This window comes from Lates calcarifer, linkage group LG11, assembly GCF_001640805.2.
Source record: "Lates calcarifer isolate ASB-BC8 linkage group LG11, TLL_Latcal_v3, whole genome shotgun sequence".
Taxonomy (NCBI): domain Eukaryota; kingdom Metazoa; phylum Chordata; class Actinopteri; family Centropomidae; genus Lates; species Lates calcarifer.
The window spans coordinates 12,262,711-12,285,186 of record NC_066843.1 but is presented as its reverse complement, the minus strand read 5'-3'; the positions used below and the strand labels follow the sequence as shown (position 1 = coordinate 12,285,186).

Below are 22,476 nucleotides of genomic sequence, written 5' to 3'. Positions count from 1 at the left end.
GAAGTCAAATATATACGTTTTAAATTGTTTACTGTTTGTTTGTTGTGTAGAGGCAAACACAACTGAAGACGAGAAGCGGTCAGCACCAAAACCGGTAGCAATAACAAGTGAAATGTTAGCATGGCTCCGTTACAACTGACAGCCAGGACAGGTTCAACCGCTTGGCAACGACATGCAAATTTTACCACAATGAGCATCACACACACTTTGGCACACTGTGCCGGTGAAAAGCTGCAGCTGACATAATCTGACACATTGCTGTAACCGATAAACCGCCCGAAAGAAATAAAACCCACTGAACATGCTAATCTTACCGGATTTAACTCGCTTCACGTAGCCCGATAGCATGGCGTTCGTAATTTCTAATCCGCTTGTTGAAAGAATATTCCTTTATTCTCACTTAGTAGAATTTAATTATATGGTCGGGGAAATACAGGCATGTGCCACTGACCGAGGAGAATAAACTTATTCAATCCTCAAGCTATAAACTTGATGAAATTACACCGACATGTTCTCCTTCTTTTTCTTGATATCTGACGTTACCCGAAAATGTTGCACACCTGTTGACGTGACATGAGTGGAATGACCACGCCTCGTGAGTGCGCTAGTGCGTCACGTGACCACTCAATTACTGTATTTCACGTGCTGGGTTAAATGACGCTATTGTAGCTTGTGTTTTTATTTTATTTTTTTATCCTTCATATTTGAGTTTGTATGTGGTTCGTTCACACTCTTGAAAAGTTAAAAGAAAAGATTAAATTTGAAACAGATTTTGAAAAGATTTATGTATTTTTTTCCTCCACACTAACCATACCTCTCCTTCCAAATAAGTTGAATGCCCATATTTCACCACCAGCCATTAGTTTTCGTTGTAATTGTTTGATAAATGCTTCTTCTCAGGCCATGGTTAGCTCCATGTTAGATGTGCAGCTACAAGTCCTGGAGCAACACAGCCCCTGTCCCAGATAAACACCCACGCCTGCTCCAACTTCTGGCCTGCTTCAAGGCTGACAAGCCAAGCACCAGCATGGGAGAAGACCCTCTTCCTGGAAGTCTGTGTTTTCACATCCTTGATTTGTTTCAGTGGGTTTTTGTGTCTGATATAAGAGGTTGTGCTTAGAAGCAGATGGTTCTCAATGTGGAATACCAGTTAAAGTGGGCATCTGTATCAGTAACATTAATCTTTCTGATTTCCCTTTGTCATACGTTCATTATAGAAAACATTGGATCTCTTGCTGTAAACTTTTTCTCACCTTCAGTGTGATTATGGCAAACACAGGGCAGCAATTAATGACAAGTTTGAACGACAGATCAGCAAACCCACCCCAAGTCAACAATCCCTACACAAATGTGCAGGGTTCTCCAGTGCTGATCATTTGAGCACAACCTCCTGTATGTCCCTTGAATGATTAAGTACACTAATGGTCAATGCATCCTTGTATATCTGCAACATACTCCCACATTGCTTGAATGTTCAGTGCCTTAGTGCCTTAACACAAAATATTCAATATTTCTGTATATTACATGTTCCATCCACAAAATCAGCAGTGCCACTTTAAAGGATGATTATACATTTCCTTCATGCTGTAAGAATATTGATACCACTGTGATGTCTGTATGCAAAAAATCTAGCTGGGGTCACTAGCTGGTTAGCTAAGCTTAGCATAAAAGCTGGAAACAGGGCGTAACTGCTAGCCTGGCTGTGTACAAAGGTAAGAAATTTCACCTACCAGCACCTTTAAAGCCCACAACTAAGCATGTTACACAAATAACCTATAACTACCCCTTTAAACTCTGGTGTATTGTGCAAATGTTTTGGGGATGATTCGCCATCATCCTCAGTAAATCCTCTGGAATATAAACTACCAGGAAAACACATTCCTGTGTGTTTACTGTATGTGGCAATTTTGGCACGTCTTCATTACACCATTGAGAATGACAGGAAAAGAAGAGAGAGTCTGACAAAAACTTGTGACTTTGATTCAAACTCTGCTTATATGCATTAACATACATCTCCACCATCACAGATCGTTTCAAGTGTCTCTGACAATAAGCTCTTTGTGTTGCTCAAATGGAATAATGTAATTTAATTTGAGAAAAACTGGCCTTGAAATTTCCTTGGAAGACAAGATTGTCAGTGTGCTCTGTTCTTCTTTAAGTGTAAGAAATACGTAAGCAAAGGAATGACACACCAGTCACAATGACGTTATATGTAAAATTCATTGGATGCATGAGTAAAGGCTTGAAACATCTAAGAGTTTCTTGCCAGTAAGGACAGGAAATGAAGCACACATGCCTTCAATGGAAATTACTTGCGCTGTTCATGGATGTGTGATGCTCCGCTTTTAATGGCAAGCTTGAGCTGTGAAAGTGAGAGGCAAAGGCATATTCAAAGCGCCACAGAGCACTTAAACTCTATTTGACTGTGATTCTTATATAATGACCCATTTTCCTAGAATTGTGCTAACTGTGTGGTGTGTGCCTGCTCTGTGGTGACACAGTGAAGTCCTCACAGACACACTGGAGACAGAGGCCCCCGTCAATGATGTTTCTATCTCTCTCTCGCTCTCTGTAAGTGTGTGTGTTTAAACACCGCTGTAGAGTAAAGCAAACAAGCCCGGTCTTCCCTGGTTGGAGCCAAACTCTCTGCCTCTGTTAACGACACTACTAGAATGAGGAGGTCTTTGTGTATTTATGTGACACAAGATGGCACTATCACTTGCCTCTGTGTATGGTTCAGTGACTGTCTGTGTGCTTGTATTTTTATGAATGACTGCATACAATACTCTATATCTGTGTGTGTATGTGTGTGTGTGTGTGTGGCTCTGCTGGCTGGATGTTCATAGCTGTGTGTGTGTTTGTGTGCAATTTCAACACCAAAACTGTTTTGATGTGTGCACAGTTGCTGTGCGCTGCTGCTGCTGCTCTGAGGTGATAGCAGTGATCACAGACCTTCAAGCCAAGCTGAGATAATACTAATGAGCACCGATGTGAACCAAATGTTAACCTTGGTTCTCTCTGTCTCTGGCTCTCTCCGTTCCCTTTACCTCTCATTTGACCTGGAATTGAGGCAATTCTGCTTTGAAGATTTTTGAACCCCATTAATCTTGGTCTCCATTCTAAACGATATACCGTAAACTTTCGAGCAGACTGAACCCGCCAAATAAGGAAGACATTGCAGCCAAGCATGATGTTTTTCAACTAACACTCACACTGTCAGATATGGGGTGAATCCATGTAGTGAAACACGGTTAAACTGCCAGAAAAATCACATGATGTTGCTACTTTGTTCTCCAGTGTAGCATATACTGTATGAGCACCACATAGACATTCTCTGTGCCTCTCTGAGCATGACAGTAGATGAGCTGGATGGGTCAGCTGTTGAGGGAAACTGGGAATTACCACAGATTACACAGGAATCTTGACAAACTGCTAATTAAACTAAATTGGCTTCCAAGAGCTAAGAATATAATCTCAAAACTGTGACTATCATCACAATCAGCCATCAAAGGTAATAGCTTTACTGACACTAAAGGTATTTTGTGGAGTTTTTGACCTCTGATGGCATTATGGGGCAGTTTTTTACTTAGTCACACCACATTTTCTTTGTCTTGTGTGCACACAAAGGGGTGCATATGCACAGCAATGGTTTCACACTATTCTATTGATCTACAGGTAACAGGTAAGGAAGAAAGGGAAGACTGTGAGTTAGTAAACACGAATACAGTGTTAGTGTCTCAGTACAGTCAGCTTCACTCTTTATTGTCCATTTGCCCATGGCCATATCAGAGCTGTATTAACTTACTGCTAATGTGAACCCAAGATTTCCTACTGTCGCTGATTCTCGACTGACAAAGGGTGGCTTTTATTATAACACTAGCCACAATTAATCATCAAAAAAGCATCCAGAAAACTGTGGATACACCAGTTATTCTTCTGTTAAACTGCTCATTAAGTGTTCGCTGTGGTATTAAACCACACTTGCTGTTCCCGTGGTAACCATGGGTTGTCACTAAAACAACCAGAACTGAGATCACAAGGATTCAAATTTTATATTTTACAGCAAAATATAAAAATGTAGCCAGTTGAGCACTCACAACTGAAGTCACTCACCCTCATCTCTCTGAAAAAAGGCTCTGCAGTTTACCACAGTAGCCTAAATAGGCTCTGCATGTCAAAATGTGCTTTGGACCAGCTGGCAGAAGAGCATTTGGCCCTTAAATAGTCTTAAAGCCCAGTTCTCTTTCCTGGAGGTGTCTATTACAGATGTCAAACACACTTTCCATTCCCTGCAGAAACAAAAAACACTTTCTACTCAATGTACAAAAGAAAATCTTTCATCACAGCCTAGTTGTTTTTAGCCGTAGCATGGAGCCTGTTGATAACTCTGGGGTCTTGCCTCAGGTTGGCATTGGTGCAGGTTTCGTTCCACGTGTCCAACAGGGAGAAAAAACAGCAAGGAGAGACATTAAAGCCTAACAAAGACCTGCTGTGTTCGCTGTACCTCAGAGATACCCTTGGTGCTTCCCTGCAGCACCGATGCTGTTGGCGTCATTAGCAGGAAACCTGACCTAGCTGGTGAGTATAGATAATGATGATAAGGATGGAGACTCTTGAGCATGGTTATCACCAGCTTCTGTCGGAGGACACTTCCTCCCTCTCTGTCAGTCAGGCTCCTTGTGGCGTTTTGTCACAAGACCAAGACTTAACGGTTAAAATCAATAGCACATTAACCCCATGCTTCTGTTCTTTGACACAGAAATACTTATAGTTTACCAATGATCCTCAGTAACACAGTTTTAGTGCATTACGTGTTACAGAGCACCACTGACTTCACAGAGTTCCTGAAAAAATCCAAAGCCACAGCTAAGTGGTAGTTGGTTTATAATAACAGTTTTCATTTTGAAAGGCATTTGAGTTGCTACCATGATCCCTCGTCGTCACCATTAGGGAGTTCTGTCCTGCAAAATAAGGTGGGTTTCCTAATTTGAAAAAAGAGATTGTTAAAACTGCTCTGCATATGACTAAAGAGCATTAAGTACGCCAGCAATCTGGTCACAACCTGGAATGACAACTTCTAACTGGAAAAATGTTTAATGTGGCCTTTTTAGAAATTAGAATAATTAAAAAGTGCTTGAGAAAAATGACAAACCAATAGCCGCTCTGCACTGGGGCCAGAAAGGTGCTCTGTGACTTTAAATACCTTCCATACCTGATGATTAAATTAGGTTTATCTCATCACTGACTGTCAAAACATTTGTTACAGTCATTGGTTAGTAAGTGCCATGCAGGCCCAGGCCCCGAGCACATCTGTAAAAAAGAGGCCCGGCTGTGCTCAGATCCACTCCTCCACTGCCTACCCCGACATTTTCACCCACCACAGAAATCTGCTTCAGTGGAATTTCCTCTCACCGGACCAGTGAATGCCCTTAACAAGCAGCTTAGAGATACAGAGAGAAAGAGAGGGAAAGAGATCAACTAAGAGAGGAGAGACTTGAGGCTTGAACAGGAATCACTATAAGCCAGACATCAGGCCCATTTTTGGGTCATGAAACTACTTAAGACTGTCTGCGATCCCTCATTAATATTGCTATTTTTTTACTTTAGAAGGAAACACAAGGGGCTGCTTGCAAAAGTGAGTAGAGAAAGGATCTCTTTGAAGGAGCAGCACAAAATGATGCTGTATGAAACTGTGTGGGCGTGTGTGTTCGCTCTGTTCAGCGGAAGGCCCAGTGGCTCGGTCAATGATCTGTGTGTTTGTGAGGCTGAGGTCACAGCTGAGGTCATCAGCCTCACAGGCAAGAAAATCCTGTCTTCTGTCTTCTCTCTCTCTCTCTGCTTCTCACAGGCGTCATCAGCCAACAGCATGACAGAGTGAATCACACCCGCTGTCCAACGATGGTGACATGGCAGATACACTCACTGCCGGACAAAAAACTTGCTCTTTCCTTTTTTCCACTCACAGATTTACCATATAGATATACACTGTGTAAAGAGTGCTTTAATCATTTCACAGGCTTTGACCCAGAATTTGTGTTATTTTTATACTACCAAGTCAAAACAAACACTGTGCTTAATTCCTCAAGCAGAAAAGAGAAATCAAGTCAGTTTAATATCCACTGTACAGCAATGTCCATCTAAAGTTTGCTAACATTAGCCACCTCGAGCTACAGGTCATACCAGACCAAGTAAGGCTGTAGCAGCAAAGTCCCTGGGTGTGTTGTATTGAGAAAAGGTTTGGTTGTTTCTAAACTCAGCTTTTCATTCACAAGAGGAAGTATTTCTTATTTCTTCTTTCAAAAGTGACACAGCCTTGTTTTAAGATTAGCTGTCATAGTTAACTAAAAAGTAAACTTCAAGACATTGGAGGATGTCTCGGAGTAAATTTTACTGGGATGTCATGTGACATACTGAAAAAAAGTGGCATGTAATGCAATGTGGCATCTTAACTGTCACCATTTTAACATGAGTGAAGGTTGCGACTGCAGCACGCTCTGAGACATTTGCCTTGGTAAAAGTAGTTGAACACAATATTTAATGTAGTTAAAGTGGAATTATTGATTTGAAATGTGCTGCTGTCTTACAGTAAGATGAGTAATTATTTACTTTTCAGCCTTAATTTCTGTCTGCTGTAGGACTCACGCCCCTGCTGCATCTGCGTTATTAAGTACTCACTCAGGGCCATACATTATGGTGCATGGTGGTGACACAAAGGTATTACCACACACTCAGCCCAACCAGTGGCAACACACACCATTGACTATCACAACAGTAGCCCATTATGCTGGTGTTACACATGAGCGGGGGACGTCTAAAAGCGTGACTCTCAGCCACATGCTTGAAGCGCACTTCTTCGCCCCTGATGCCTCTCTTTTCTGAATGCCACTTATCTTTCTGCTCTGTTGCACCGCGTAAGCCAGCGGTTTAAAGACTAAAAGACAGGGGGGAGAGAGGGAGGCAGAGAGATTCACCATATTCACATACCACAAGCAAACTGGTGTTGACAGAGGAGCCTCTCCGGACAAGTGTGGATGCGTTCCTAATGGCTATGTGTTTGTGAGAGACAGGAGACGGATAGTCAGATAGACAGACAGGTAAGGGGGAGAGGTGTCAGCCTGTCAACCAACACCCACCCACCCACACACACACCACCACCAGCAGCAGCAGCTAGGCCGAGGGGAGAAGGGCCCGAGGATGGACGAGCTGCTGAGAGAGGAAAAGGGGAAGCGCAGCCACGGGACGAGGACGTGGAGGAGGAGGAAGAGGCGTGGGAGGAGAGGGATGACAGGGGGAATCTGTGGGCCAGGGGCAGAGAGATGAAAAGGGAAGAGAAGAAGAAGGGACAGAGAGGGGGGAGGGGGGGGCCAGGTGTTCCCCTCACAGCTTCTCCTGAGCTCTCAGCACACAGTATACAAACATACTCATATGGCCTCTCTATGATGGAGGTTGCTCTAAAAAGAGGCTAAATCAGTTGCACACTTTCTTCTTAGCCTCAGATACAGCACATACATGACAACCATAACAAAAACACATACGCATGCATCTCAACAAAAGTTAAAGAGCCGTAAAAAGCAACATTTTACGCATGATTTCACTTCCAAAACACCACAGCTCACCACAGACGTCAACGAACTCTTCACACTTCATTCTTTTCCAGATCCGCTCAGTTCCAATCAAACATGTGGAAACTATCTATAGTGTCCTCATGGCAGGGTTGAAAAGTGCCTCGCTCCAGAGAGTGACAAGAAGAAGAAAAGCAGTGGAGCAGCAGAACGCAAGGAAGAGAGAGAGAGAGAGAGAGAAACTAACCTTCAAAGTCTGATATGATCCCCTCCAAGTGAGCGTTGACAGTGAAATCAGACATTTTGGGGAGCAAGTGTGTGTGTGGGTGTATGTGTGTTATGCCAGAGAAGAGGGAGCAGGGTTCCCTTTCCCCAAGCAAGGAAAAGTCTTCCTGAGGCGCAGTCCCGCTTTTAAACAAATCCCAAATTAGGAGCCCGTGCAAGAGAGAGAGGAGGGGAGGGAAGGAAAAAAAAGAGAAACACACAAGAGTTGAGCAGCTTCACTGATCCAAACCCTCTCTCCCTATCTCTCCTCTCCTTTTCTCAGAGCAGCAACTTATTTTTCTCTTCTCCTCCTTCTCAACTTCCAGAGCTTGGAATGAGCGAGCGATGACAACCCCCCACCCGCCCTCCCTCCTCTCTCCTCCCTCTCTCCCTCCAGCTTGCCCCCCCCCCCCCCCCTCCCCCATTCTCCCTCCCTTCCCTCCATACCTCCCTCCCCTTCTGCAGCCGTCCTCTCAGACTGGCTCCTTTCTATGAAAGCTCTCATTTTTGACTGGATCGGTCAAATTATATGCATGCTAAAATTCAAACGTGTTTCCTGTGGGCCCGATCACATGACTGACAAACTCTGAAAAACTGATGAAACACACAGAAAGCTTATTTCTGAGATTTTATAAGGCCTTACTCTGTTAAATATGCCAACATCAGCATCCTGTAAGCACATAAATCGCACGCGTGTATTGCCACACAGAAAACCGGAGACGACACCAGTCAATCTTATCCTACAGCAGATGGAGTGAAAAGTTACAGTAGATAGAAAAAGAAATCCAGAGTAGAAACAGAATCACACTATGGACTAATATGGTCAGGACATGCTCACACAGGCAGTTAGCAGATTGTCTGACCTGCTCGGTCGCTCTGGAGGCAAACATCAATAAATAAGTAGCCTAATGACTTAATGACCATGTGAATGAGCCCCTGTGTGTGGGGGCGGAGGGGGAAGGGTGGACAGGGGCGTTGGTAGTTGGGGGATGTCTGTATCTGTGTGTGCGTATTTGTCCAATGAATGCATGCCAGGAAGGTACAGCCGAGCACATTCACAACTTGTTTGCTGCACTGTTGTCCTGCTTCTAAAACAATTCCGACCAAAACATAAAAAACTGACATCTTAACCTGCAGCAGTTACTTCAGTTCTCACCCTGTTTGAAAACCCGAATTACCCAGTGAGGAGTTGCCCTGAAGCATATTCATACTTTATCAACTACAGGCCAATGGCAAAGAAAAAAAAAAACACTGCTACTGGCCTCTGCACCACAATGAGTCATTTATTAGTGACTAGACAATAAGCACTAGTGTGTGTGTGTTTATGTAAGTAGACTCTCTTCTCACAAGGCTCATAACTCTCTTTTCAAACAGCAAAGATATAATGCTTTCAAAATAAGGACAGCCCTGTGAGACAACAACACATGAGGCAAAAATTAGACGACACACGAAATAAAAATGTGTTTGGATAGATGATAGAAAGTAGTTAGATATGGAAAATGATTTGAATTTAAGCACTAATAAATCATTCCGGCTGCAAAGTGACAGAAAAATTCCATAATAGCTGTTGTCCCATGTGTGATTTATCACAAAGTTTTTGGGACCAAAACCTTGCATGTCTGGCAAGCTCACCGCCAATTTGTTGCTTACACTGGAATCAAAGTTTGCCCTTTTTTCTGTTGATTTAGGCAAGTTTACCGATCATAAACACAGATGTGTGTGAGTGCGCAAACACACACTAACAAGCAGATTTAAAAACAAATATGTGGATTTACTGTACCAAAATGCACAATCTGAGATTAATCTTACACCACATTTCCACAGCCAGTGAACCATGCAAAGTATGTAGCCCACAATATGTGTGAGAAAACACATTAATCGTCAATAAATATTTTGGGCTAACATGAAAACCGGACCTGTGCCTGGAATTTTTAAAGTCCAGGACAGGTGCTGGGGATAACTTTTGGTATGACTGTTTGTTACCCTTTGAAGGCAAGGTGTCTTTTTCTTTGTCCCCCAGGTGAGAACATCATGGTGTAGGTTGAGAGCACAGTTCAGTGTGCATGAAGGCAGCAGAGATTTATAATCCCTCCCTCAAAAGTCTAAGGGCAATCTTCATACTTACCCACTGCCCCATGCAAATATACAAACAGCTATGGCGTAAGAGCATAGTTGAAGTAAATTTACTTTAAGTATGAACCCCACAATATCTGACACTGTGCCACTTCCTCCAGCAGAGGTCAGCGTTGCACCTATAAATAAAACCTGTCGCTACGGGCAACAGTGTTAGTGGTTGTAGTGTCCCTGGCATACGGTAACGTGATCTGGAAAAAGATAAAGATGGAGACATGGGGAGAATCCTGCTCCAGACACACCCTCATCCCACACAGTGTGTCAGATTCCTCCAGCTTTGAGACACACACACACACACACACATGCTAAGCTGCATGTACACACATATACCCACATACACAGGGATGACAAATATGTGCACAGCAGATGCATGCAAACATATGAACTTGCACACACTGAGGCAAGCAACACATGCATGCACTCAACCCAACACCCAACCATATCACTGAAACACACACACTTACATGCACACAGAAAAGCACACTTCCTTCCACTGCATATCCTTGCAAGCCTCAACAAGCCCAGACAGTGCTAATCCAATCTGCTGTAACAACTGTCACACTGGGAGAAGACTAGAATGCTTGTTGCCCTGATCTGTAAAGAACTTCATTCATACCATAGCGATCACGCACTCACATTCAGTGTAAGCAACGCCACAAGAAGACTGTTTTAATCTGCATTAGCAATAACATATGCCTTGGATACAGTATGCACTGACTTAGATGTGTAGATGACTATTAACAGTTATACAGGGTCATGTTGATTCCACATATCAGAGTATCTGTTTGATCGCTGATGATGACCTGTGAGATAAAGGAGTTATACACCAGGCCTTACAGTAAACATACATATTAATCATCCAAGAATGAGGAGATAGACATGCTACCTGTGTGACTGTATGAAAATGAGTTCTGGCAATAGTGTATAATTGTTGTAAAAAGTGATAACGCCCATCTAAAGCAGATAATGAATCTACTGGGGCCTCGCATTTTCTGCAAATTATTGTATTGTATTTGAATAGGCAGCTGCTGGTGTTATGTTGCCCTGCAGCATACAAATGAAGAGAGACAGAGACAGCCGCCCAATGCTTAAAGAAACCCAGACCACTACCGCCACCACCCCTCTAGTGTGAGTCCTGCCCTGCTAAGACCTGAAAAATGAGAGGAGCAGAGTAGGAGGAGAGGAGGATATAGCTTCTATAAACGGATGCCAGGCCGGCGTGGCAGTTGCTAGGGCAATGCCAGGGCAACAACGGGGTTTGCGAATGTCAGCGGTCGATCACCACGCGCACACACGCACACACACACACACAAGGACCAACGGATCCTCATGCCTCGGCGCCAGCCTTATCCATTCCCCTGCAGCCCGGTCTATGCCAGTCGACAGACATTCTGAGATCTCTGGAATCTGAGATGAGGCTCCAAGAAATGTTTCACTGGTATCCAAACCTAGACTGGGCAATGAGATGCGTGGATATACCTGCGCTGTTTTCTCCACAACTACAGATGTGTCAACTACAACTTTGTATAATAATAAAAACAACCTTATTTTTATAGATGCTGTCGAACATGAATAATAATGTAATGGTAAGTCAGTCATTGGTTGATTTACCACTTAAATCAATAGTCATGAATATTCCTAAGGATTTAATTCAGATTTTAACACCAGACAGGGAACAGGTGGTGGAAATAAAGGAGGGCAATACATGCAACTTAATCAATACCTGTGTCGATATAAAGAAACTGAGAATCTCTATGGATAACAAGTTTATAAAAATAGGTTTTCAGGATGTGATTTAAAAGACAGAAAAAAATTAGGTAATTGTGAAGAAGTTTAGTTAGATTATATCTGCTGAAAATTCAGTGTTACAGGAAGTAACAAGCGCATGGCTGTTTTGTATCGTGAAAGACGATCAGTGTTTTGTTTCAGATCATGTCAGGTTTAGACAGTCATTGTTATTTAAAGATTATCAGTACCAGCTACAGAGGAAACCCCAGCTTCCTGCTGAGTTCATCCTAAAACAACAAAAGCTTTGTTGGCTGTGATGCAGGCAGCTCATCCATGAGTCAGGCTGTATCAAACAAGCCATCTGGAAGAGGTAAAAAATCGGTGTGTTGCGTGTTGGCGAGTGCATGCAATGCTTGCGTCGATTGTGTGTGTTCCCTTGTTCATGCGTGTGTGTGTGTACGTGTGTATTTTGGATGTGACTAGCTAGTTACAGCAGCTCTGTTTACATGGCAACCCCCATAATAAGCAGCTGTACCTGGCTCAGGCCTGCAGAGAGGAGAGATGGATGGACAAGGCAAGAAAGAGAGGGGAAAGGTGGAAAAAGGTGTGCCAGCTCTCTCCCCTAGTGCAGAGAGAGGGAAGGACAGACAGAGAGAGAGAGATGAGAAGTGACACAGAACCCCCATGGCTCTAATGGAAACAAGGAAGCAGGAAACTTTCTCCCTGGTGTGTGTGAGAGAAAAAGACAGAAACAGAGAGACACAGAAAGAGAGCAGAATTAGCATGACTAATGGAATCAGCAGCACTGGTAGTGTAAACATCACCAGAAAAGTGCCTGGCTTTCATTACAGAACAGTACTGTACTTTCAGCTAAATGTGGGAATGGATGGAAACGACTGTATTATTTGGTGAATTGTAAATGTTAAAAGACTTAGTCCAGAAGGTCAGACAGTTTCACAACTATTAACAGACACAAAAACACACACACACACACACACACACACACACACACACACATGAAACCCCCTCGTGTGGCCCCAGAGCGCACATGGTGAACTAGCTTCCCCTAAAGTATATGCACAGCTGTAGTGACAGCAGCTGCCCTTAACCAAATGTTAAACAGCAGCACCCAGCCAGGCTCCGCTAACTTTAATCAAATACAGCACCTGTTGGAAATATGGCTCCATTGCACACACACACACACTGGCATACCCCCTCAGTTGCCTTGGCTCAGTGGTTTGGTTCACAGTGAGCGATGTCTGTATGTGTAAGCGAGTATATTGGCTGTCTGCACACATGCTGCTGCCTGCATGTGTGTGTGTGTGTGTGTGTGTGTTCCCTCACACATGGGGTGGAATGGCTTGGTAAATAGAGAGAGCAGCTGTCCTCCATCAGAGATGACTCTCCATAGGCCTCTCTCTTCATCCCGCCTCCACCCTCTGCTCCGTCTCTCCATCGGGTAATAACACTGTTTAGTACATCAACAAGCCAGCATTGTGATCGCCGTCCTTGCTGTTCCTCTTGTGCATGCATATTGTTCTGTTTGGCACACCACCATGGCAACTCACCCCACAACACCAGTGGCGTTTCACCAGGAAGGAACATGGCTGCAATTTCCTTCAATAAAATTTCTGTCCTTACAATTTTGTACAGGGGTGAGACATTCAAAACACAAGAGTGTGGCAAAGGCCATAACACAAGAAACAGCAAAACAACACTTGTTGCTTCATGTGGGTATTCATAACTGAGAGGGGTTAACACAACACGTACTATGAATTATCGACTCAGCACCTCCACCTGGTGGGGGAAGCAGATATTACATCAAACTCACAACTTTCTACACACACTCATAATGACATGAAATGAATGAAAATGTGTTTTTTTGAGGTATTAATCAGCTAAGCTAGATGAGGCTGCTCTATAAGTCATGAGCCTGAGATTTCAGGCTGCAGCTGTGTCACCCAGACTTTCAAGCAAACATCATCAGCTGACCTCGCTGTGACTGGAATGAATGGGACACGTCAGCCCCTTTTACGCTCCACTCACAGTCTCTGTGCGGCTGACAGACAGTTTCCGTTGAGAGCATCATCCCTGTTGATTCATGTGGGAGGAAAACACTGGAAACAAAGAGGGTCTTGCAAATCAGCATCAACACCAGAGTGGGAGGAACATTAGCGAGAAGAGAACTGAATTGATTTGGCCGAGGTGGATGAGATGTGCTCATGACACATGTACAGATCACATGGGAATATTGTTACATGTGAACCAGTAGAAGCCAATAGACACCAGTGACAGATGAGGTTGATTTCTTAACTTTGCACTTATACACTTAAAAGACAAAGCCTTCTCGGCCTGTACACACACACATAAATTCACTACACGCTACAAAGTGTGAATACATTAGTACTCTTGTGAGCATTCACACAAAACAGAAACATACACAAAGTATGTCCTGCTGAGGCTGTTACAGACCCCTGGAGGAAGCACCTGGAGACAAGGGGCCACAATGAGAGAGAGAGAGAGAGAGAGGAGAGAGTGATGGTGATACCTCCATCACACACTCACACACTTGTCAATGATCTCACCTAATGACCAGATTTCACACACTGTGTAGGTGCTACACACATGCACACAATAACATACACATGCCGCTGCAGCCACTTCACCTTTTCTACTCCAACATAAGATTTTTTTTTTCAAGCCAATGAGCTTTTTTTTACAACACTCACACTAACACTCATAAAAATACCATCAAGAAGCAGACAGCATTGCCTCACTGATGACTTTAGCATAATGTACAACACACACACTCACGCTAAGACAAACTCTCATCAGTTCAATACGTATGCTGCATTACAGCATGCATATTTTTTTTATCTGTGAAGTCGGCCTTACTTTGCTAGTGGACTGAGGGAACGCTTTCTCTGTCCTGTTAGCTAAAGGAGGGACTGACTAATGGTCAGAGTGGGATCAGAGCCACAAGGGACAAGAGTAGTACTGTTCAAACAGAGCTCTTTCCTGTTTTCACACCAAAGAAGAATGGGAGAATGCAGATGGAGAAAAGAGAGAGAGAGAGACAGAGAAATGTCTAAGAAATAAGAACTGTTTCTGTGTCACTTCACCACAGCATCAACTCTTCCAAAGCTCTTTTTTTTTCTCCCTGCAATAAATGTCCTATTTTTGTGCGGCGAATGTTAAAATTAAAACGGGGAAAGGCAGACAGACGGAGACAGGAATAGAAAAGAGACTGTGACCAGACGACAACCTGTAAAGACAAAAAAATTTAACAGGAAACAATGGGATAGAAGGGGTGGAGATGGAGGGCACAAACAGAGACAGTAAAACCTGCAAACGTTGACAGGCACAAAACAGATAAAGACAGATAAACTGAAAACAGGTCCGCTAAGCTGCTGTACAAACCCTGCAGAGCTCCCAGCTCTCCAGCTCCAAACCCCAAAGAAAACATGCAGTCAGCAAACAGGACAGAATGAGAGAGTGGAAAATACCATAGAGGGGAAAATAGAGGCAGGCTCTCACAGAAAAGACACTCGATCACAGTAAAATAGCTGACTGAAGAAGCTGAAACTACACTTCGTTTTCCATTCAGGAGAGAAGCTCGTCCTCATCTGGGCTGGGAGTTTCCGGAGAGTTTGTCTTACCTGAGAATTTGTCCCCCTCCATAACCAGATCACTCCCTCCACAGCCACATGTAGTGTCTGCTCTTGACTCCACTCTCTCTCTCCCCTCTCTCTCTCTCTCACTCTCTGTCTTTTTTTGGACTTCCCTTTCTCTCGTCCCTCTCTCCCTCTCCCTCTCCCTCTGTTCCTCTTCCTCCTCTTCTTACTCTCTCTTTCCTTTTGGGCTCTCTGTTCTCCCTCCCTCTCCCTAGTTTGATTCCTTCAGTGTGTCTTGCTAATGAATTCAGAATTACGACATCCCCATGTGCTGATCATATGTTGCATTTGCCGCTCTCTCTTTCTCTCCTCTTTCTCTCTCTTACCCTCTCTTTCTTCAGATCAAACCAAAAGACTGAAGCAGCATTGTGTCTTGAAAATAGAAACCATTAGCTCCACCATGTGACACGGACAGACTAAAATAACTCGCTGGACTTGCAAACTCCTCTGCCAGCTTACTTATAATGTTGCTTGAGTGTGTGCTCTGTGGCCTTGATTCATTTGATACCAACTGATACTTGTCAACCTGATGTGAAAGACTTCACTACATCTAGACTTCCTCATGATGAGTCACATACAATTCTGTCTTTGTAAACGTGCGAGAGGATCATAGCCTGTTGAAATAATACTGACGAGCAAAAACAATACAGGACGGAAGCGAGGGAGGAACTTTATCAAAACACGCTGCCCAAAAAATGTTTTAAAGGGCCGGCCATTAACGCAGGAGAGGAAGGGTGCTTGTGCCTGTGAAAAGGATAGAGAGAGAAAGAGAGAGAGAGAGAGAGAAAGAGAACGAGTGCGTGTTATGAAGATCAGTGAAACCCCAACCCCAGCTCTAAACCATGCTTGGTCTAGAGCGCTCTCTGCCTTCCGGAAACTCAGGTGACCTCTGACCTCTGGCACGTCCCTCACACTGCGCCAGGGGGGTCAGAGGTCACATGGCGAGCGTCTGAGCTCTGATAGAGAGATCAAACACACTCAGACATGTCGGTCTGCCTGTCTTGTGCAACACACACCGCTCTAGTGACCTTGGGTATTGCAATGTTGACCTCATGTTAGCATTTAGTGTGTTTTATGTGCACTTACATGTATACGTCTCTAGTTATAGCTTCATTAATTATTTAATTAAAGCCAGCTGATGCACTGGGTGATAAAATTAGGAAAATCTGTGCTTTGGCGGCCCCACATGGCCAAAATATGTAACTCTAATGGCCTGCAAGATGACATACTAATTTAAGAATACAGTTTACAAATGCAGGATTAATTTGATGTAATGTATACACTGAAAATGAGATGAATAGGGTTAGGATAATAATACACTTAGATAGATAATTAGATAGATCATTTGCTCTCACTTGGAATTTTGATTTTGTCCCCAATTTACCAAATAAAGTGGAGCTGTGAGGTTTCACTGATCTTCTCTAGTTCTTCCTCTGTGATGATGAGGTGACCACATGTTCTCATGAAAAATGTTTACTGTAATGCAGGCAGTGAAAGACAATGAAATAAAACCTCAAAAACAGAACCAAATCTGTGGCAAAATGAAATGAGATGAGTGTAAAGATAGCTGGCTGAGTCCTTATCAGCAGCTGTAATTAAATATTACTTCATCAGAAGAAGAGTGTAAAACAAGTGTGTGTGTGCGTGTGTATGTGTGTGTGTGCATATGTCCAATACAGCAGGATCTGCTGACTCCCAGATGGGAATTAACCTCACACAAATTAACAATAGGGACAGTGTTGGAGAGACCTGTGTGTGTTTGTATGTGCACGAGTTGAGGTTACAGTAAAGCATCCTCCCAAACACCCACCCGCTGGCTCGTAAATCTGCCCTGTTGGCAGATGTTTTGTATGAGGGCATCTCCCTCCAAATGCCAGCGCACACACACACACACACACACACACACACACACACATGCACGCACGCACGCACACACATGCCCTGTGGCGACTGCATCAATGTCAGGGAGGTCTGCTGACAAGCAGGGCCTTATCCTCAGCCCTAAGCACTTCCCCCAAGACCTGTGTGTGTATGAGCTTATGCATATCTGCATCTGTATGTGTTTTCTTTGTGTTAGCATGCTTATCTGTGTGTGTATGTGTGTGCATGCATATATAAATGGACATGTGTCTTCACAAGCGGTTTACAGACAGTAAACCACAATGACTCAAGAACTGAAAATGCTCTGACACCAAAAAAGACAAACTGACTGAAAATGTAACCTGAACTAACATACACATAATGTAGACAAGCACAAATCTAACACATAAAGTAGAAATATAATGTGGGAGCAAGGTAACGACAAAGCTTTCAAATGAGTTTATCAACAAATCAATCTGTAAGTCAGCATACAAGAGTGTGCAGGGATAGGTTTGTACATTAAACACAGAACAGGGTTTGAGAGGATATCTCTGATTTGTGTAAAAATTTGTTCTCACAAATTTTTCCAGATGTTTTGTCAGATTTCAAAGAGTTTTCACTTCCAGGTCAAATCAAACAAATTTGCCTCACTCTCAGTTTTAGTTTGCACAGAAAGACGAAAATGCCCAAAACTGAGAGTGAGCAGCACTTCAAATCTAACGACAAAATGTCTCATGTGTCCTCAGATCACTGATTACATTCATATTGCTGTCAGAATGTGTTTGCTGTCTCGTGGCCTGTCAGCTGTCTGTGGGATGAATGCACACCCTGGGGCCCATTTCACAAAAGCGATTTGCAAGCACTAATTATACACAAATGGTACCAGTGTCCTGTTTCACAAGTGATTGTAATCTGCAAATCGGAGATTAAAATTTCTTATGTGCTCATGTATTTTGGTTAAAGGTGCAAAAATGAACACAAAAGGAAATGAGCTCATGCTGTAAGTCCCACCTTCCACGCCAGAGAGTAGGTGAGAGGCAGGCAACTGCACAACACATAACGTCTGTCGTGTTGAGTTTGTGCCCTCATGTGCACTCTACGATCTTTGTGTGCAAAAACTGATGTATGTGTGTATCTGCTTCAGCTCCCCTCTCTTTGTGCTGATGCTGCAGACAGAGCTGGCTCTTCCCACTGGGAGAAGATGCTTCAGTGGTGAGCCTCAGCCACAACTTCAGCCTCCTTGCCAATATTGTGTATTAGTTACACAAACTCACATACACTTGCATGTGCACGAACAAGAAGTGCGCTACGTTTCCAGAAACTTGTTTTGAAATTGCATAAAGTATTTTAAATACTGCAGAAATGTTTTTAAGCTTAGCTGAGGTGATGCTAACGGAAATCTGTTTCTATTGTCACACCTGCTTTAACATCCTCTTTTTTTGTCTCTGGCAATGTAGGTAGAGGCAGCATCGGTATATTACTGCAGCCCGCTATGACTTTGCTTTACTGGAAGCCCAAAATATAAAGACTAAAAACAATGTGTCATAGTGGGCACCAACACATACCAATACAAGAAAAAAATGTCATATACTATTATACCAGAGCGGCAGAAGAGCTACAGCTGCCATTTTCATTTTACAATTTAACTCTTCTTCATATTATTATTCCAAGATGAAAATACAAACTAATCTGACATATTTTTCAAAAAAGCTTTCAGCTTTATTTTTGATGACTTTTGGGGAATTCTATACACAGTCACCTAGACAACAGCATGTGTGCTACTATATCGTAAGACACTTTACCATCCTTTTGTCTCTAAAACAGTCTCTATCACTGCCTCTACTATCTGCTGTTTACCTGCTATCAGTTGTTATCTGGACAGGAAATGGTACCTGCATCGCCTTCAGTGTTACCTCATCTCTCTGCTGAAGGTCAATGACTTTGACTTATATAATGCTTTACAGGGACAGTGAGCAGTTAACCCAAATTTGGATGGATGACAGATAAACAGACATGGGTCAGTGGATGGACAGACTCTTTTCAGACTCATGAACTAAATGTATGTATGTGGATGGAAGGATGAATGAATGAAAATGTCAGAAGGAGGTGCAGTCTACTTACTGGGACTGGTGATGCCAGATCCCTCTCTTTCTGTTCTTCTTGTTCGAGCGCTGGCTGATCTTGCTGTAAATGGGGACAAAGACAGAAGGACAAATGAGTAAAACCTCCTGTAACATCAAGAGAAACTGTACCACAATCAACAGACTAGACATTCATCAGTAAGAGGCTCTGCACTCACTGAACTGCTCTGGTCTAAGGAGTCTAAGAAAAGAACTATTGCACAGTTAATTTCTGATGGTTACTTCACTGCCCACAGTTCTATGCCCTACAGCCTTACAGAGGACCAGCCTGGGTTAGTCAGACTGGCCCAATAACTGGAAATTAGACTTAAAGCTGGCACATTTACACATGCTGATTTTTCAGTGCCAGTGTTAAACAACACGTACTGTCTCTAAAAAAATTTAAAATAAAACACCCAAGTGCACTCAAAGTGCTCTCTTCTGAAGGCTAATTCAGTCAACAATGCAGCAAAACAATGTACAAGCACCAAATGGAAAATGGCGCTTGGAGGCCAAATAATCTACAGTTGTCATGTGGAAAAACAAAGGCAGCAAATGTTTAAAAGATTTTTATTATTGCCTGACCACGGAGAAACTGACTCCGACTGAAACAAGACATTTTTTTCAGTCTAATTTGTGGTTTGTTTCTATTTTTATGACCGTGTGCATGATGTGGAAATAACTCAAACCAAACCTGGATGCAAGTAGCATGGTAATAAACTGCATAGTGCAGTGTATGCAGCTATTAATATTTTCTATTGTGTGTGTTTGCAGCTAACAAAATGAACCTGGTGTTGAAACCCAAGTGCCCATGTAAGATTTTTATTTTTAAAAACGTCAGGTCATAACGATTTAGTCCGAGGGAAAAGTCAGAGACAAGTGCTAATGGCAGCAATCACACTGTGAACTCTGCAGTGGAAATGAGCTCAGGTTATCTTGTAATATTGATTTTGTCTTTTCAAACAGGTGACATCTGCACAAAACTACTGAGGATAAAAAGCACACAAACGAGTCATCATGTGACCTCAGTTACCTGATATTTCTATGGTTTCCCAAGAGTGCTCTAATCAGGGTTCAGTGCTCTTTGAGTTTGGAGAAGCGAAGGGTTTGCATCCTCGTTCATGCTCATCCAACAGCTCCTGGTGCCAACAGCTGGGTCCTACATGACGCTGACTGGTTTAGGAATCAGAGGAATGCCTCTTTCTTCTGGCCAATGGTCTACTCCGTGACACTGGTGGAATGCTACAGATGATTCTTCACTGACCGACTGGTGAGTGTATGAGTGTGTGTGTGAATTGGTGTGTTCAGTTCTGCTGAGTCACCAGCAGGGGCATGAGCCAAACAGGAACACAACTGTTGTTCAGACGAGTGATTCAGCTTTATCAGGAAAATGGTGATGTCTATTTTCTGTCAAGTATATGACTAGATGGTACATGTGACAGCATGCTGCAAACGTATGAAATAAGTAAGCTGTGTATAGAAATGAGCTTTCTAACTTCACTGTGCTACTCTTGTTATTTTTTTTTTTTTTAATCACAAGCCTCACATGCATATGTATTTTTAACCATGCTAGCGACGTGGCTCTAGGCATGGCAGTTTTGGTGAGTCAGTTGGTCAGTCTTTCTGCCTCTTTGGTCTGAAATATTTATGCAACCTTTGGATGGATTGCGTATTGACATTCATGGTTCCCAGAGGATGAATCCCACTGACTTTGTTGATCCTTTGATCATTCATCTAGCTCCCCCATCAGGTCCAAATGTTTTTTTTTTTTAAATGTGGTTTTGTCCAATACTTTGGTTCTGCGCAACTTTTGAGTTGATTAGCAAATATTAACATGCTAACATGCTAAATTAAGATCATGTACGTGTTAATCATCATACCTGGATAATAACAGCATGACACAGCACTTCATTGTACATATGTTTCATGTAGGCTTCTACTTGACTGATACACAGTGAATTTATTAAGAGCATTGATGCTGCGAACAGTTTGATAAGACAACAAAGCATTAAACTCAACAACAACATGCTACAGCTCTCTGAGATCAACCACACACACCACACACAGTCTTTTCTTTTCCCCACTTCCCCCCATCCTCCGTTTTTCTCCCACATCGACCCGAGTCAGTGCTGTTCAGATGAGGTAAGTTCATCCGGTGGCTGGTGAGTCACTTGCCCCATCCTGTTTTCAAGTTCTTAGAAATACTTCCTACCGCAAATCAGCACACAACGTGACATTCATTTTCTGCCAATAATGCCAGCAAACATAGTGGTTTTCCGATTGCGTTGTCACCGGTTTCAACACAAAGACAGCTGGTCCCAGGGAGAGGGAGTGAATGTGTTTGACTGGAGGATGTGAGTAAAGCTTCTGTAATCTGTGTGTGTGCACGAGAGAGGCACACTCAGAGTTAGAGAGAGAGTTTGGAGTCGTTCACTCTGAGAGAGCAAAGTAAAATACAAGAAACTACTATAAGTGATGATGAAATGTGTGGCCTTGGCTTTGCTCTGCTTCCATTCCTTCGGTATTTAAGCATGCCCCCTTCTTCCTCCCTCTCTCGCTCTGTGAGTCCGCCGCACAGACAAACAAAGAAGTACACTGCTATTTCTGCCACTACCAGTCCCAAGAGACATAGAATTTGTGTAGCAGGTGAAACCAAACTAATCAGGCCTCGGTTTTTACTGCACTTCATTGTGAAAGTGAGAAATGTGAGACACTTGAGAAAAAACAGGAACTGATATCAGGAGACTGTAACATCTGGTGGTAATGGTGCACAAAGCTCAACATATATTACATCTACAAGTTATGATGAGATCAGTCTTCACATACTGGAAAACTTCCCTGTTACTCTGGTACCTGCAACAATCCTATTTATTCTCATTAACCAGCATCATCCTCACTTGCTGTTTCAGGTTAGTGTGTTACCATATTGATCTCACTAGTAACACAGTTGTGTAAAATATGACTGTAGGCTCTTCAGCAGTTACATTACAGACATCTATGTTTCATGTAAAGAGTGACAGAATGACCTGTGACACAGTAATGTCTATTTAAGCAAAATTATTTTTGCGTTTCCTCATTTCTAAGAGAGGAGATTGTGAATAAAACTAGCAGAGGGGGCTGGACGCTTTCATAAGT

General features: G+C 42.9%; 1 protein-coding gene across 9 annotated transcripts in view; it reads right to left on the bottom strand.

The window, feature by feature from the left end:
• Positions 1–22,476, bottom strand: part of LOC108880247 (septin-9) — a 135,350-nt gene that overhangs the window by 104,500 nt on the left and 8,374 nt on the right. For 2 of the 9 annotated variants that reach the window (XM_051073732.1, XM_018671702.2), the window contains exon 2: positions 19,343–19,405. In XM_051073732.1, the coding sequence (XP_050929689.1) occupies positions 19,343–19,405 (63 nt within the window). Of the gene's footprint in view, positions 1–314; positions 544–7,616; positions 7,730–7,809; positions 8,142–15,346; positions 15,559–19,342; positions 19,406–22,476 lie in introns of those variants that run through there. The other 7 variants (XM_018671711.2, XM_051073733.1, XM_051073738.1 and 4 more) reach the window with 6 other exon arrangements.